This window comes from Vanacampus margaritifer, chromosome 8 (genome assembly GCF_051991255.1).
Source record: "Vanacampus margaritifer isolate UIUO_Vmar chromosome 8, RoL_Vmar_1.0, whole genome shotgun sequence".
NCBI lineage: Eukaryota > Metazoa > Chordata > Actinopteri > Syngnathiformes > Syngnathidae > Vanacampus > Vanacampus margaritifer.
The window spans coordinates 6,514,787-6,531,224 of record NC_135439.1 but is presented as its reverse complement, the minus strand read 5'-3'; the positions used below and the strand labels follow the sequence as shown (position 1 = coordinate 6,531,224).

The following is a 16,438-nucleotide window of genomic DNA, read 5'->3' as shown; positions in this document are numbered from 1 at the left end:
GACCCGTCGGATGCTGGGAATGTCAGACGGCGGAGGGGAGGACGGTAATGACCCCCCCCTCCCTCCTTGAACTCTACCGCCATGTTATCATGTATCTTCATTGTAGGGTGGCCATTGTGCAAAGTCATAAAGCAAAATGGTGACAGCGACAGTCTTCTTTATTTATATCAGTGCTTCCCATGAGTGCACAGGGAATTCTTCTACAGTGGATTAAAAAAAAGGTCTACACACCCCTGTTCAACAGGCAGGGTTTTGTGATATAAAAAACAATGACCAAGATAAATCTCAATTTCAAAACTTTTCCCACCATAAATATGTTAAAAACTTTGTATCGCATTGAAAATACAAAAACTATTTGAGAGGGGAAATAAAAATAAATAACTGAAATGTGGTTACAAAAGTGTGCACACCCTCTTGCATACAATTTTAACTCATTCACTGCCATTGACGGCTACAGACGTAAAAAAAATCATTTGAACTATTTCTATTAGTTAAACTTTTTTTTTCCACTTTTGTTAACAAGAGTATGGAAACCTAGAAAACAATTTGTTTTAATTGTATATTTAGAACAAATATAAAATGTGTGATTTATTGTGAGTTAACTATTGAAGTCATGGGATTAATTACAATTAAAAAAATGTAATCGCTTGACGCGATTTAAAGATTATTAAAAATTCGGGGCATTAGGCGGTTAAAATTTTTAATCGTAATTAATTCCATGACTTCACTAGTTAACTCACAATTAATCAAAAATGTATCTGTTTTAAAAAAAAAATCTAGGTTTTCATGCTCTTGTTAACAAAAATAGAAAAAAATGTTAAACTAATAGAAATAGTTCAAATGAATTTTTGACGTCTATAGCCGTCAAATTAAATTATATCAATAACCGAACCATACCATAATTAAATCACTTAATTTGAATTATGCAGATAAATATGTGTCGGGCAGCATGGTTCTGTTTGGGCAATCCGGCTTCCTCCCACATTTTAAAAACATACGTTAGCTTTATTGAAGACTCTCAATGTCTATTATTTTGATTGGTTGTTTGTCTGTGTGCCCTGTGATTGGCTTCTATTGAGCCGTGACCCTTATTTGGGTAAGTGGTTGGAGAGCTCATTGTTGAGGGCTGCCTCAAAAATGTCTCGTGACTAAATCCAACAGTGACTCCTAGAGGAGATTCTTTAGAGGTGCAGCTAAAATGTATACCCAAGCTTTTCATATTAGGTACAGTATTTTTAACATTTATATTTGTACATAGAAAAATATTACATAAGTCATTCCAATACATTAATTATAATATGATTTGTCTTTTTTTGTATTCTCTAAAAGTGCTTTCATATGTATGAAAGACTGTTATGATTTAATGTGAAGTGCATATTATTTCCTAGCAACAGCCTTTTAAAAACATTTTTACATGTTGACCACAATTGAACTACACATCATTGTTGTGTTTCATTTATTTAATCTTCCAGCACATACAGAAGAGGAATGTGATATGAGTGCACAAAATAGCAACTTTGCTGTAATATTAATCTATTAAAAAAAAATACATAATTGTACCGTGCTTGTGACCGTGTATAATATCAATATGATCTTCATCATAACCATTATGTACATTATACATTATTGTATAAAACTATATTTCTATGATATGGTCGGTAAAGAACCTTTCCAGAAAAAAAATAAACTATACAGTTTCATAATAAGACAAAAGTGACGATTAAAGACTGAATATTAAGAATATGAGTACAAATAATACATTATAGCAGATACTAATCGAACTTACAATGTTTTTGCTCTTTCAATGACCATGTGAGCCGAACCATATTTCTATGGAGCCATAATAAATACAAAAATCTGGCAACAGTGTTAGATGTTAATTAGACGACAGCACCACATCCAGTTCTTTGACGCCATCTTGCGTGGACGTTAGGCCGCAGCTGCCCGAAAGGGGGCCGTCGTTAAAATGGCTACCCGACCTCGGGACGGCAGCTGGCGAGGGCGGGGCTTGAGCCAAGCCAGGTTTCTTGGGCGGGATGGGTGGAGGGTTTCCCCTGTCCGCCCTGGGGATCGTAGGCGAGCGGACCCCCTGTGGCGGGGCCGCCGCCCGGCCCGCCACGGGGGACAAGGGGGCCGCCAGGCAGCGGTAGTCGGTCCCGAAGGGGGAGTGGTTGGCCGCGGAAAGTTTGGGTGCCTGCTGCGTAGTGGTGAAGCGGGACAGGACTTGAGTGACGGTGCTACGGGCCATCTGCTTACTGGACTCGGCCAGAGGTGGAGGTGGGGAGCTGCCGGGGGACGGCTGGGTGGGCTCGGGTTCAGGGGGAGCCGTTTGGAACTTGTGGCGGGCTGCGTGGAAACGCTGGTTAATTCCAGTCTGGTAGGAAGACTTGCCACCCGCCGGGGCGTTGGCAAGTTTGGTTGGGACGGGGGACGTGCAAGGGGAGGAACTCAAAGTCTGCTGACCTGCGGACCCGTTTGGGGGTCCGCCATTAGGAATCTCGTCGGCCTCTGTCGCAAAATGGTGCCCGTTGACTTTTGTACCCGCGGCCCTTTGACCTTCGTCCTCGTTGTGTTCCAGTTTGGCTTCTGCCATCTTCTTTGTTGAAGGAACCTTTGTTGCCCACTGCTCACCTTCCTGTTGAACTTCTGCCACCTCGCTGACATCACTCAGCTTCCTCTGAAGCTCCTCCACCTCCAAACAGACAACAACGACGTTAAACGTTTTTTTGTCTTTTGGCGTTCTGCATCATGCAACCCACCTGCTGCTGCAGCCTGGCGCACTGCGCCTCCTCCTTCTTGAGTCGCGAGCGGAGCTGCTCTCGCTCCGTATCGAACTCGGCCAGCTGCTCCTCCACCCTGGCCTCCATCCTCAGCGCTCGCCTCTTCTCCTCCTCCAGCTCCTCCTTCAGCGCTTGGCAGGCCTCCCGCTCCTGAGCGATCAACCGTAAAAGTGAAATCCAGATCGGTTTCAAAAGTTTGGGCCCTACAAGGAATATCAGAAACGGCGAAAAACCTTGTCCAGCTTGCGGCCGGCCTCGGTGAGGCGGTGGCCCTCCTCCAGGGCTCTGGCGCTGGCCCACTTGCATTCTTTGGCCAGGGCGCAGGAGAGCTGCTTGTGCTGCGCTCGCTCCTCCTCCAGCTGATCCGTGACGCGGCGTTGTTCTTTTTCCGAGCGCCGCACCTGGCCACGCTCAAATTCCAGCTGCGGGGACACAAGAGTCACCTCACGTCATGATCCAACTTGATGAAGGGGACAAATGATGGTCAATTGACTTTAATTGCTTTGATACAAATACTGTAGTGGCATCTCTGTCCACCCATCAAATGTGAAATTAAATAAGCATGTCAGTCTTTCCTTATCTGGATACATACAGTTAAATAGCCACTTTTTGAGCAAGTGACATTAATTTGCAGTCTGGATGGGTCAGTATTACTCTCTCTGGGAGTCTCAGACACCCCAGAACCCCAGGCCTAGCAGGGAAAAGCCCTGGTAGTCACGCACGTCAGCGTGCCTAGTGAGAGGAGTCTCAGAGTCTCGAATAACACTACAAAATGAGCCACGATTAGTTTCTAGTTGTTGTTTTTTTTCTAAATAGGGATATTTGAAGTCACCTGACATAGCCAGAAAGTCGGCAACTTGCTTTGTTGCAACTCCCCGCCTTTGCAACTTTCGACTTGCAAATGTATTTTTGGAGGGCATATTCAGTGTTTAAACGAGCTTTGAAAAATAATCTATTATTGTGATTATGATTTAATGTGAGATTATTTTTGTAGGTATTTTGACAGAAGAACGTCAGAAAGCTTTAAAGATGGTTTTAAACAAGGGGGGGGAAAAAAGTGTTTCCTTTTAAGACGGACAGGACGATATTTGCCGGCGACGCGGGGAAGATCGCACCTGCTGTTGTAAGCGTTCGCGCTCCTTCTCCAGGATGTAGGTGACGTCGTCGCCCTCGGCCGTGTCCTCGGCGTGTTTCCTCTTCTCCTCCTCCAGATCCATGATCACCTAAAAAACAGGAGACCAAGATCAACTAGGCTAGACAAACTGCCGTAAGACCACCCCGAACGGACTCAGTGTGACTGTGCTTCTTGGACTTTTACGCCAAGACTGCAGACCCCCCCCCAAAAAATGTTCTTGACAATATGTTCTATGCTGCCCCACTAGTCTAAATACAGTATTTTGGTTAATATTGCGCTAGTAGAATATGTGGGGGTTAAGCAGCCAAATCCAGCAGTTGTTATCAATATCTGAAGGCAGCTCAGGGGGGTCAGGCAACCACCAATCACAGCTCACCTGTTTTCTGAAGCGGAGCTGTGATTGGTTACCTGAGACCTGAGCAACTGCAAGTGGCAAAATGGCCGCCCCCTGATGATGGATAAAAAACGGCTGGATTTTGCTGCATCGCTCATATTCCACAAATGTAGTATTATTCAGAATGTCATGTTTAGACTAGTGAGCTCACATATAACATATTACTATCAAAAAAAAATGTGTAACGTTGACTTCCCCCTTTAATCCTGGAGAACCCAAGAACCCTTTTCTTCTTTGTAAAATTATAAATTATACATTAAATGACTGCTATAAGTTCACTGAACACCAAAATATGTTTTTTCAATTTTAGCCCTTTTTTTTTAACTAGCTCAGAGTTGCTAATTTATCCAAATCTATATATAAAACATACTCCTAGGCATTCTGCAACATGATATGAAATAGATTAACAAAAAAAAAACACAATTTTACCATCTGATGGTTTGCTGAGAAGATGGTTTTGTTTGGATTGATTTCCAGCTCAACAAAACAGGATGTTGCCAGCCATCTTGTCACCACCACTCTGGCTCATGTAAGTGCAATATTCATCCACTAGATGGCCCCATGCAGGGGTCAGAAGTGGCACTCTGGACTTTTGAAGTTAAATTTGTAAAGAAAAAAAAAAGGTCTTTGTTATTTGAGTAGCAGAATTTATAGGGGCCAAATTTGACCCCGTGGGTTCTCCAGGGTTAAAAAGCTGCCGGTATCATTCCCTTGTTTTGCCGTACTGTTCATCCACACAAACCCACCGTTCTGTGCCTGCTCTCTGCTGCCGCCAGCTGGGCCAGCATCTTCTCCTGCATCCTCCTGCAGTGGCTCACCACCAGCTTGAGCACCACCAGCGGGTTGGAGGTGGCCGGGTGGTCCTGGCCCCGCTGGGCCCCCACCGCCTCGCCGTCCCTCTGCAGGGCCAGGAAGGGATCGCTGAGGTCGTAGCGGCCGTAGCGCTCCTGCACGAAGAAGTCTTTGCGCTGCGCCTGTTGATGACAGAAGAGTTGACGACGCGGTACTTTGTGGGAGGCCGCGGTTCGTTGTGTCGCATGTGGCTGAAAGAGCAGCGGTGACACGTGGAAGAAGCGGCAGATGGCGAGGGCCTGTTTCCGGGCCCAGAGCCAGAGGGGATGTCTTAGGGCAAGTGACGCAGCGCCAAGACGCTTCGTGGTGTGAAAAGGACGGGCGAGCGAGTCTGGGGAGGTTCAACAAAAGAGGATCAAGAGATTAGAGAGAACGCCGTCCTATTTGGTAGAGTGACGACAGGGCGCCGGACGACTGATAGCCAGATTATTAGATAAGTGCACGCCGTCGTCAGGACGGTGGGTGGCGCGTCTGAAGTTATGGATCTGGCTGGTGGCGTTCTTTTAATGCTACCTCGGAATAGTTTGGCAACTTTATTGTTTCTTGTCAGAAATAAATCTAAAAGCACTAACTGAAAACATACGTTTGTTTGAAAAATAACCGTAAGGCCTCTCGGCACGAAGCAGACAGGAAAGCCAAATAATCGAGTGTCAATTTCAACGCAAGACAGGAAATGTAATTGCCTCGCACTTTTGCCACATGTCAACAGTGGACCCTGCATATTTGTGGTTATGCATTTGCTTATTTTCTATCTCCATTAGTCACTGACAAACTTTTCGATTCACTGTTTTTTGGACTTAGGCCTAACAATATTTATTGCTTTGGCGCCATTCTGGTGCCAAAGAAACAATTGATGTGTGTTGAGTGCTTCAATTTGACAAAAGCAGTTTTGTCACCCTCTTGTGGCCTTTATAGGCAATTGCAGATTTTTGCTATTCACGCCTTAAAAATCGAACCATATACGGATCTTGACGATTACTTTTCCTTTGTCTTTTTTAGGTGATTGAAAAAATGTGGTGCTGAGGAGCAGTCCTGCCCCATTTTTTTTTTTTTTTACAGATTGGTCAAAGTTAAGGGTGAGTGCATCATTTTTTTTCTCGTTCAATTAGTCAAGAAGGCCACTTTAAAAAAAAAAAAAAAAGGTAATGACTAATTTACAAGTGTTATTCTGCAAACGCATCCCGCATCCCGTTCTCGTTCCCGTCAGTGTGCTTATGTGTCACTTTAGCAAAAAAGCTTAGATCAGACTTTCCATTCTGGGTGCTTGTGTTGCACAAGGACACACTTAGTCGGTGTTCATCACTGCGGCGGTCGGGTTTGGGTAAAAAAAAGAAAAAAAAAGTGAGAAAATCGATGTTTAGTCTGCACGCGTTTCCGTTAGTCTGCTCAACTGCTACTCAAGAAACTGTCATAAATATTTTTAAAAAAAATCATGTATTTGAAAAAAAGAAAAGTATGACATGTCATGGACAAACCAATCTGAACCTTGACATCAAAAACGTACTTGAATTGACTGCGCAATAAAGAGTGGTAGCAGCTGACACGCTACTTACTGCATTCTGTGCATCTGCTCTTGGAACCTCACAAGGAATCGACTACTACTTTTGCCGACTATATATTGAACCTCAGTGCAGTTTAATGGACGGCTTTGCAGCAATTCATCACTGGATCGCTCGTAGCAATAGCTGCCATGTGAAATTTCATATGCGTGTTTGGGATTTTGCACAAAATGAGTCCAATATTCCCTCCCAGTGGCTACTGAAGATTTGTGGGCCAAAGACTAGCGTTGCCAGGAGAAAGAAAGAAAAAAAAAACCCGAACAACTTCCCTTTCAAAGGCGAGCAGCTGCAAGAGTGACTCATGAAAAGGGGAAAGAAAATGCAGCAATAGTTTTACAATTCCGTCGATAGATGTGCAATATGAAATCTTAATGCACAATTCCATTAACCCGATTGTACTCTTTATCTTTTTCACATTCAAAGACGAGAACATCTGAAAGAAGCCTTTGTCATTATGGTGATTTGTGGATTACATTTTGCACACGACCTACGTGGCTTTCAACAGACGTGTGTGTGTGGGACGGCCTGAAAGAAGAACTTGGGCTGATGTTGTTCTCCTGATAATCATCAGTGTGAGCACAAAGAGCGCCAAGCATTCCTTCGTGGCGCACAAAAAAAAAAGGGCAGGAAGTTTGTGTTCTCCTTTTTTTATCGTCACGCAAATATCAATTCTGTAGAGGGGAAATAAAATAGAGAAGACAAGGTGAATCCAAAATCCTGAAATCAATACTGCTCCATAACACACACGTGCGGTGTTGCTGTTTTTATTGTCTGTCGACGGATGATGTCGCTTCTCGGTGGCACATAGTAAAAGAAGCTATTAACTCATTCACTGCCATAAATTCATTAAAAAAAAAAAGATTATTAGAAAATTTGGGGCAAGAGGCGATTACATTTTTTAATTGTAATTAATCGCATGACTTCACGAGTTAACTCACGATTAATCACAAATTTTATATCGGTTCTAAATGTACAATAAAAAATTCTAGGTTTTCATACTCTTGTTAACAAAAGTGGGGAAAAAATGTTAAGCTAATAGAAATAGTTCAAATGAATTGTTGACGTTAATGGCAGTGAATGAATTAAAAAATATGTACAGTATATAAAAAATGTAAGGCATCAGGCGATTAAAGTTTTTAATCGCATGACTTCACTAGTTAACTCACAATTAATCACAAATTTTTATATCGGTTCTAAATGTACAATAAAAAATTCTAGGTTTTCATACTCTTGTTAACAAAAGTGGGGAAAAAATGTTAAGCTAATAGAAATAGTTCAAATGAATTGTTGACGTCAATGGCAGTGAATGAATTAAAAAATATGTGTACAAAAAATGTAAGGCATCAGGCGATTAAAGTTTTTAATCGCATGACTTCACTAGTTAACTCACGATTAATCACAAATTTTATATCGGTTCTAAATGTACAATAAAAAATTCTAGGTTTTCATACTCTTGTTAACAAAAGCGGGGAAAAAATGTTAAGCTAATAGAAATAGTTCAAATGAATTGTTGACATCAATGGCAGTGAATGAATAAAAAATATGTATATAAAAAATTTAAGGCATCAGGCGATTAAAGTTTTTAATCGTATGACTTCAGTAGTTAACTCGCGATAAATCACAAATTTCATATCTGTTCTAAATGTACAATAAGAACAATTCTAGGTTTTCATACTCTTGTTAACAAAAGTGGGGAAAAAAATGTTAAGCTAATAGAAATAGTTCAAATGAATTGTTGACGTCAATGGCAGTGAATGAATTAAAAAATATGTATATAAAAAATGTAAGGCATCAGGCGATTAAAGTTTTTAATCGCATGACTTCACTAGTTAACTCACGATTAATCACAAATTTTATATCGGTTCTAAATGTACAATAAAAAATTCTAGGTTTTCATACTCTTGTTAACAAAAGCGGGGAAAAAATGTTAAGCTAATAGAAATAGTTCAAATGAATTGTTGACGTCAATGGGAGTGAATGAATTAAAAAAAATATTTATATAAAATTTAAGGCATCAGGCGATTAAAGTTTTTAATCGTATGACTTCAGTAGTTAACTCGCGATAAATCACAAATTTCATATCTGTTCTAAAGGTTTTCATACTCTTGTTAATAAAAGTGGAAAAAAATATGAAACTAATAGAAATAGTTCAAATGAATTTGTGACGTTTATAGCCGTGGCAGTGAATGAGTTAAGAACCCGTTCCCAGACAACCTTCCTTTTCCCTTTATGACATATCGCAGCCATATTTAATATTTCAAAAAAATCAATGGGCTTTGGCAGAGGTTGAAACCAGATTCTAGTAAAGCTCCAACTCCAAACTCATGACACGCCTCAGGCTAAGTGGTGACTACTTTTTCTCAAGAGAGCTTTTCTTGCGAGTGATTCGAACCCTCCGTAGAGTCAACAGTGGCGCATTGATGCCAGCTTGAACCTGAATGGGTTAACAGTTTGGCTGATGTTTATGTGCTGGCTTGGCGTCATCGGACACCCGGCGCGCTGGATCTCTTCTTGCCTTAGATGGCCACGTCCCGGGGAGGGAGACAGGAATGCGGTTCTGGAGGTCTAGACATAACACGGGACGCTTTTGCATGAGGCCTCTGGAGCGCTCAAAACACTTTCGCAGAGCGCGGCGCATCAGAGTAAACGTTTCCGCAGAGGTGTGGGCACTATTTTGTGGAAATTCCATCGCTCTCACTCTCTTGCTCCTTTTTATTAGGTAACAAAACTCTTAAGTATGCGAGCGAGCGGGCCTACAGCGCAGCGAAGAACTGTGGGAAATAACCCGAGAATCCTTTAATTGAAACTCCGCATTAATCCCGTGTCAAGTAAGACACAGCCAGGTCAGGGCGGGCCGCTACGCGTCAAACATGACAGAAGCTTCATCGCATTCGGCCGGCCCACCTTCCCCCATTAAAGCTCATAAGAAGGAGGATTTATGCGGTTATGAGACAAAATCCCAAAGGACACACACACACACACACACAGGTTCGATTCGACAAGCTTGACATCGCGATGCATGGGAGCAGCAGGAAGTGGGGGCAGTTTATTCAGCTACTTAGCGTAATTGTCTTGGCTCGGGCTGAGCATAAACCGGACGCGAGTGTTGGAACGTATTTAAAGAAGCATTCAAAGCCTTTGAAACGGGACGATTAAAAGCGCACGGGTTCAACTTGAACTGGCGCTCGCCAAAGTAAAAACAACTCACGTGGCCGCTAGCCATTGAAAAATTGCGCATCCTATTTTGTTGTTAGGGAAGGAAATGCCATATTTAAAGTAATTCATATGTGAAATGACAAGAAATCCATTGCATGATACATTCTCAAATTGAGCCGTGCCATATCGAATAAAATCGTAATCTCATTGCATTGAAGTGAATCCAATTGTTCTACTTTTAAATGGCCCGTCTTTGAATCATGTTGCATTCAATAAATTAAGATACAAATGGTCTTTTTTTTTATAAGACGCGCACCGGGTATAAATCGGTATAACCCGAAAGCGATACGGTTCGGTGAAATCTAAAACCGATTTTTCGAGGCAGACGTACCTTGAGAGCATCAATGACCATGTCTCGGGCTTCCAGCTCTCCCTCCAGGATGCTGAAAAGCATCAGCACCTCCTGCTTGCTCAAACTCTCCATGTCCAGCTTGGACTGTGAAGACAGGAAAAGACACTTCAGCTTTGTCTCATACTTTTAAAAGGATGGGGAAAATACTCCTGTTTTATAAGAAACATAACACCTCTTAAAACACACACACAAAAGTAGAGCTTTTAACCAATGTGGGACAAACACATGAAATACAACACAAATAAAATGCCTCCCAATTAATAAACACCTTAGCCATAAGTGATGTCTGACACTGTGCAGCTGAGTAAATAAACGCCCCAAACCACTAAATGAGAAAATACTGTGAATCCCCTCAATTGTCGCCGCTTCACATTCACTCGAATAAATAAACACCGCACCTCAAATCGATGCATTCCTCTTACCCCAAAGGAAAGAGGATTGTTGTTATCCTCCTCATGGCTAGTATTTAATATTATAATGAACACTTATTTGCATAAAAAAAAACGGCCTCCCTCTCATCTGACATTTGACCTCTGTGCAGTCAAATAACCACATGACAAAATACTGTAAATCCCGTTCTGTTGCTTTCTGTGCTCCGCTCAAATAGACGCCACGGCAGACATTTTCTGAGAAAATACGATGCACAGTTCTAATAGATTGCATTGCATTAATTGCCAGACGCGTCATCCACTTGAATAAATACACGCCACGCCACCAATAGACGCTCTCTCCTACTCTTGTGGGGAAAACGAAATAACAGGTGGCGCCATTATGTGGCTGTTATTACCGTCAAATATGCCATTAGCGCCGTTTTCACAACACGCACTTGCCAGGTGAAACCAAAAACACGTTATTAAATATTAAATGAACAATGTGTTATGGCGGGCCTCCAACTTGCCCCAAACCAGATGCCTGCTGGCACGACGTGCAGCAGTGTAAATAAACGCCCCTCAACCACTGTATGAGAAAATACTGTAAATCACATCGTTTTGGTTTCTCCGGCCCATTCATAATGGTTACAGTCACAATTTTGCGTGCGTGTGTGAAAAACGCCGTGTGGTCTCTTTGTAGCGCGGCCGCGCTGTCATCTCACAGCTGTGTTGCTTCTGCGGAGCAAATGTCCCGTCACGCTTCCAAGACCGTCAAACATGTGCGGGCTGACATTCCCCCACCCTCCCCCCACCCTCGCCATCCCCCTAAAGAGTACAAAAGCTGCGTCTTCTCCACTGACAACGACCTGACACCTGTAACACACAACCGGACTCGCTTCAGACGAAAGCTGCAAGATTTCCCAGGCATATTTTATAACGACAACGGACGAACGGCTTGGCTGTAAAAGGAGACCCAACGGTGCAATCGCCAAACTTGAACAATTTGGTCTTTTTATTGTGATGTCAAAACAAAAGGGCACAAATGGTATCAGGAAATAGTTTCGGAATATTTTTTCACCTAAAAAATACCCATACAAATATTTTTGGGCGGACAAAATTTTATTAAACATTTTCATTTTTTAATCCCCTAATTCTAAAATAAAAGAAAAAAAATGGAAAAAATAGTAAACATTTACATCGGAATTTCTTCAATATCATCAAATTTTTTGAAACATTTTCTTATAGTCCGAACATTTTCTGAAGTATTTTTGTCTACAATGCGAACATTTAAAAAAAAAAAAAGATTTTTGTCCATTTAATCTTAAACTTAAAAAAAAACATTCTATCGAAAAATTACTTGTTTTTAAAGAATTTCTTCAATATTGTCACATTTTCTGAAACATTGTCTTTTTGTTTAAATATTTTCAGATTCATTTTCTTTTTTGACATTTTATTCGCACTAATTCTAAAACATAAAAAAATATATCTGAAAATATCATTTTTTTTCTTTTTGTCCCAAAAATATTCTCGATCAAAATTTATAAAATATTTTTATATACATTTTTGTCGAGCTCCAAATTTTCTGAATTTTTTTCTGAAATTTTTTACCCCTTAATATAAAAGCTGGAAAAATCTGATTTAACACATAGCATAACACCCCATTTTTTTTTCAAACATCAAATAAATGTGTACACTCAAAACTTGCCTAAAACATGTTCTAAATTATTCACAGTATACCTGAAAATTAAATGTATTTGAGTGTACAGTATTTTATTTTTGCATCTACAAAAACTCTTTTCAACATTTTTTAATGTTTCTTGTTTAACACCATAGTTTTATTTTCCTCTCCAAAAAAAATCTTATCTTCTTATTTTTTTTAAATTTATTTACTGTATGTAATGACATGGCCAATCCCCCCCTATTTTTTTTTTTCATTTTCTATATTTTTTTTTCATCCCCAAATTTTCAGAAACACAATTAAGCCGATCACTCGGGGTGACGTGTCCCGGCCGGCCCACCCATTTTCTGAGCAATCCATGACCAGCATGGCAATGACAGAGCTGCTCCTAATTACAAGCCAGCATAGCATGGAGATGATTAGCCGGCTGTTAGTTTAAGCTCGGATGACTGCATAAAGTTGCTTTAAAACGATGAGTGACACTCCGTCTGCGGGTCGTCTTTTGCACCGTAAAGGCAAAAGAAGGCCCGCAGTGTTCTCGCCATCACTCAAGCTGAACCGCAAGGCGAAATGCTAATTAAACGACAGCTTGCGCGTTGGCCCTTTGGCTTTGCCTTTTATAGGCCCTGTTTGCTAATTTCACTGGCCTCCCTGATCATGGCAGACCAACTTGTGATTTTCTTTAAAACAGATCAAACCAAATATTGCCGCACACTCTCCGCTTTCACTTCCGCCCGACAAGCCTCCACCAAGTGACCCCTTAATCTTTTAATCGGGGGTTTGTTTGAGGCCGGGTCACTGACAACACACGCAGAAGCTTTGCCTGTACATGAGCACGATGTGATGCAGCTAAAGAAGGGAAGTGGGGGTACACCCTGGACTGGTCGCCGGTCAATCTTAGAGGATGACAACCAACCATTCACATTCACTTCTGTGCACTTTTTGCAAACTCTAAAAATCCAAACCCAGAACCTCTCAATTTACGAACCGTCATCACCTCCGTGTTACCCTCTACATTTGGCACATTCAGGAAAAGTTGCATAATCCGGGCATAATCACCTCCTGGTGAGTTTTATGATCTACCAAAACAAAACACGGTTGTGATGACCTCAGCCAAGGCAGCTATGTTCTATTTTCTTTCTTTTGTGTTAAAATAATATAATTCCTTATTATTTTCACTACTTTTAAATAATTTTGGGGGGTATTTTAGTTATTTGATCCTCATGAAGAAAAAAAAAAGGAATGTTTAGCCTTGGCAGAGGTCTGGATGCCGTTTCAATTGTAACTTTGTAATAAGTAATGAACGAGAAATTGTGTTTTATTTAATACATTTGTGTTATTATTTGTTGTTGTTTATGTGCAGCAGGCCTCGGCAGATGTCTGCTTGCTCCAATTGGATTTAGAGAATATAATTGACTTATACTCTCTCACGGCTACTTGTTAACGTCCACAGGGAGAAACAACACATATTTTGCGGCGTCCGCATTTTCAAGACAAACAATCAAATGAAACTTTTTGTTGTTTGAATCGGCTTTATCGGAGGAAATGTGCTGAAAAGACAGACAAACGGTTTCCGCCTGCCTCGTTGCCCAACTTAACAAATTCGACACATTTTTAAAAGTCTTTCTAACGAAAGAAACGAAGCGAACATGCGATAAAACATTCGCGCTTGTCCCCTGCCGCGACATTTTAACATCGATTTACCTTCATGTGGTCCTTAGAGCTCCTTTAAAAAGTCCGACATGAACTTTTCTCCTCCTTTTCTCCCTGATTTCAGTCGTCTTGGTTCCGAAGCGAGCGGAACCCTGGAGTTGGATGGAAGTGTCGTTTAACTGGCAGCCGTGCTAGCAAATAGGAGAAACCCAGGAGTGAGAAGTAACCAATGAGAAATGAGATAAAGGAAAATGGGCGGGGACAATGACACCCAGCCCCTTTGGATTTGGTTGGAGTTCTTTGTTTGACATTCTTGAGCTCCTCGGAGATTTAATAAGAAATAAACTTTTAATGTTTCAGGCGACTATTTGGAAATCTGACGAAAAGTATTCAAACATTTGAGTACATAGTACGTGTTTTTTGGAACAAAAGCGGGAACTTCAAATGGCACTGTATCGAAAACCCACCGGTCACAACATTAGGTACATCTGCACTCATCAGATCCAAATCCAATCCAAAAATCGACACATTTAAATGTATGCATGTGTAATTTCTGTACGATGAAGTATTCATTCTAAAATACACTACAATGAGCAGTGTTATGGGATAGTGGTTGGCAAATCTGCCTCGCAGCGGAGAGGTTGCGGGTTTGAATCTCAGCTCAAGTCCTCTAAGTGTGGACTTTGCTCCAACTTCCTCCCACATTCCAAAAGCATACATTTGAGGTCATTAATAACAACTAAATTGCCACTTGGCGTGAATGTGAGTGTGATTGATTGCCTGCATGTCCCCCATGACTGACTGGCTTCTCTCACCAAAAAGTCAGACGGGATTGCCTCTAGTTAAACCAGGACCCAATTCAGGACAAGTCACATAGAAAAAGGCCAATTTGGATGTGCCTTAAGATTGACTGGCAACCAGTACAGGGTGTAACTTGCTTCTCTATCCAAAAGTCAGCTGGGATAGGCTACAGTTCACCCACAAGTCTAATGGGGATCTTTAAAAATAATAATAAGAATAATAATAAAGGAGACGGATGGATGATGTAATGTTTAAAGAAAAATGGCATGGTGTATAAATCTAATGAGCCAAATGTCAGCCACGCCTGAATGTCTAATTATTGCAGAATAGTCTATTAAAATACTTGTGACACAACATCCAGCCTGAAGTCATCTGAAGAAAAAAAAAGAGAGTTTGTGATCTCACCTGGGAAATCATAGAGTTACAGAGGGGTTGAGCGCTTGGATTTGACATCTGTTATTATGTTGGTGCTATTATGCAGCTGAGCCGCTGATGCGGTGCGACAACATCATTTGTTCAGCTTAGATTTGAACAAGTCAATTGAGAGCAACACAAGAGTTGAGGGAGACTCCAAAGTTGCCAGTAGAGGGCAACGCTTACAAGTTCTCAGTCAGAGTCGCAGAGAGAACATGAACGTTCCTAATGGAAATAGACGGTGCATAGTAACTAACAATCATTGAAAAGGCTGCAGAAAAATTGCAGATGATAGACAGTAGAGTGAGTTAGATGCTTATTGGCTCACAGCTCTGAGGTTCTGGGTTCAAATCTCAACTGTGGCCTTTCTGTATGGAGTTTACCTGTTGCCAGCTTCCTCTCAAATTTCCCAAACAGCCATAGTGTGTTTATTGCAGACTTCTACATTACCCATAGATGTGAGTTTGTCGACAGCGGAGGTTACCAACATGGCACCCGGGTAAGCAAGAACCATATGAGCCTGTAGGCATGTTCTTAAAAAAAGCTCAACAATGATGAGAGTGTGATTTCCTAGAAATGTTGCAGAATTGATGATATGAAAATTCACTTTTAGTGGGGAAATATGATTTAATTCCAGTGTCTGCAAGTAGTAAGACCAAAGTCTACGTTTGGAGGAAACTCGTTTGTAAACGAGCTTTTTAAATCAAAACCATGACTCACTTTAATAGGTTTTTCCACTCTTAATATTCATTTATGCAAAGAACATTTTGAAGCTCAGTATAAAAACCTTAACTTCTAAAATGACAACTTTATTGAGCAAAAAGAGAAAAATAAATTGTCTTGATAGTACAAGCGATTCAATCTGCCACCCAGAACTAAAATTCCCTTAAAACCGGATCAATTTACATTCAAGCCAAACATCTGCCGCTCCACGGAGTAATCTGATGCATAAATCCCTTCTCACTTCCCTGTGCCGTTTCCCAGTTTAAGGGAAAGTATTCCAAATCAATATTTCATCTCAATTTCACACCTGGTGCACCAATCTCGCACGCCAGACGTAATACGGAGAAGGCAGCATCGCCGCCGCGGTGGTGGCACATATAGAATCAGACAAGAGTGGTAAATATAGCGTCTGCGGTGGACTACAATCCGGGACCTCATCTGAGACGGTTATCAGCCTCTCTTGGCTGGCATGCATCCACTCGCTTTCAGTCTATTGCTTCATATCTGTCT

The 16,438-nt window shown here is 41.3% G+C and overlaps 2 protein-coding genes across 2 annotated transcripts in view; one reads left to right on the top strand and one right to left on the bottom strand.

The window, feature by feature from the left end:
* Positions 1 to 1,439: 1,439 nt before the first annotated feature.
* LOC144056897 (CTTNBP2 N-terminal-like protein) lies at positions 1,440 to 14,186 on the bottom strand. The gene is made up of 7 exons (XM_077574024.1): positions 14,042 to 14,186; positions 10,268 to 10,372; positions 5,056 to 5,283; positions 3,896 to 4,003; positions 3,014 to 3,202; positions 2,760 to 2,930; positions 1,440 to 2,692 (listed from the first exon to the last, which is right to left on the bottom strand). The coding sequence occupies exons 1-7, from the start codon at positions 14,045 to 14,047 to the stop codon at positions 1,877 to 1,879; spliced, it is 1,623 nt and encodes a 540-aa protein (XP_077430150.1). The 5' UTR covers positions 14,048 to 14,186; the 3' UTR covers positions 1,440 to 1,876.
* Positions 6,213 to 16,438, top strand: part of LOC144056896 (A-type voltage-gated potassium channel KCND3-like) — a 78,592-nt gene continuing 68,366 nt past the window's right edge. The window contains exon 1 of the mRNA XM_077574023.1: positions 6,213 to 6,237. The gene's annotated coding sequence lies outside the window, so the exon portion shown is untranslated. The remainder of the gene's footprint in view (positions 6,238 to 16,438) is intronic.

Bases quoted from the DNA above. Each gene is read 5' to 3' on its own strand.
- LOC144056897 (XM_077574024.1), bottom strand. The intron at 5,284-10,267 runs GTACGTCTGCCT...TGTCATCAACAG, and splicing joins TGGTCATTGATGCTCTCAAG to GCGCAGCGCAAAGACTTCTT. The intron at 4,004-5,055 runs GTGGGTTTGTGT...CCTGTTTTTTAG, and splicing joins CAGAGAGCAGGCACAGAACG to GTGATCATGGATCTGGAGGA.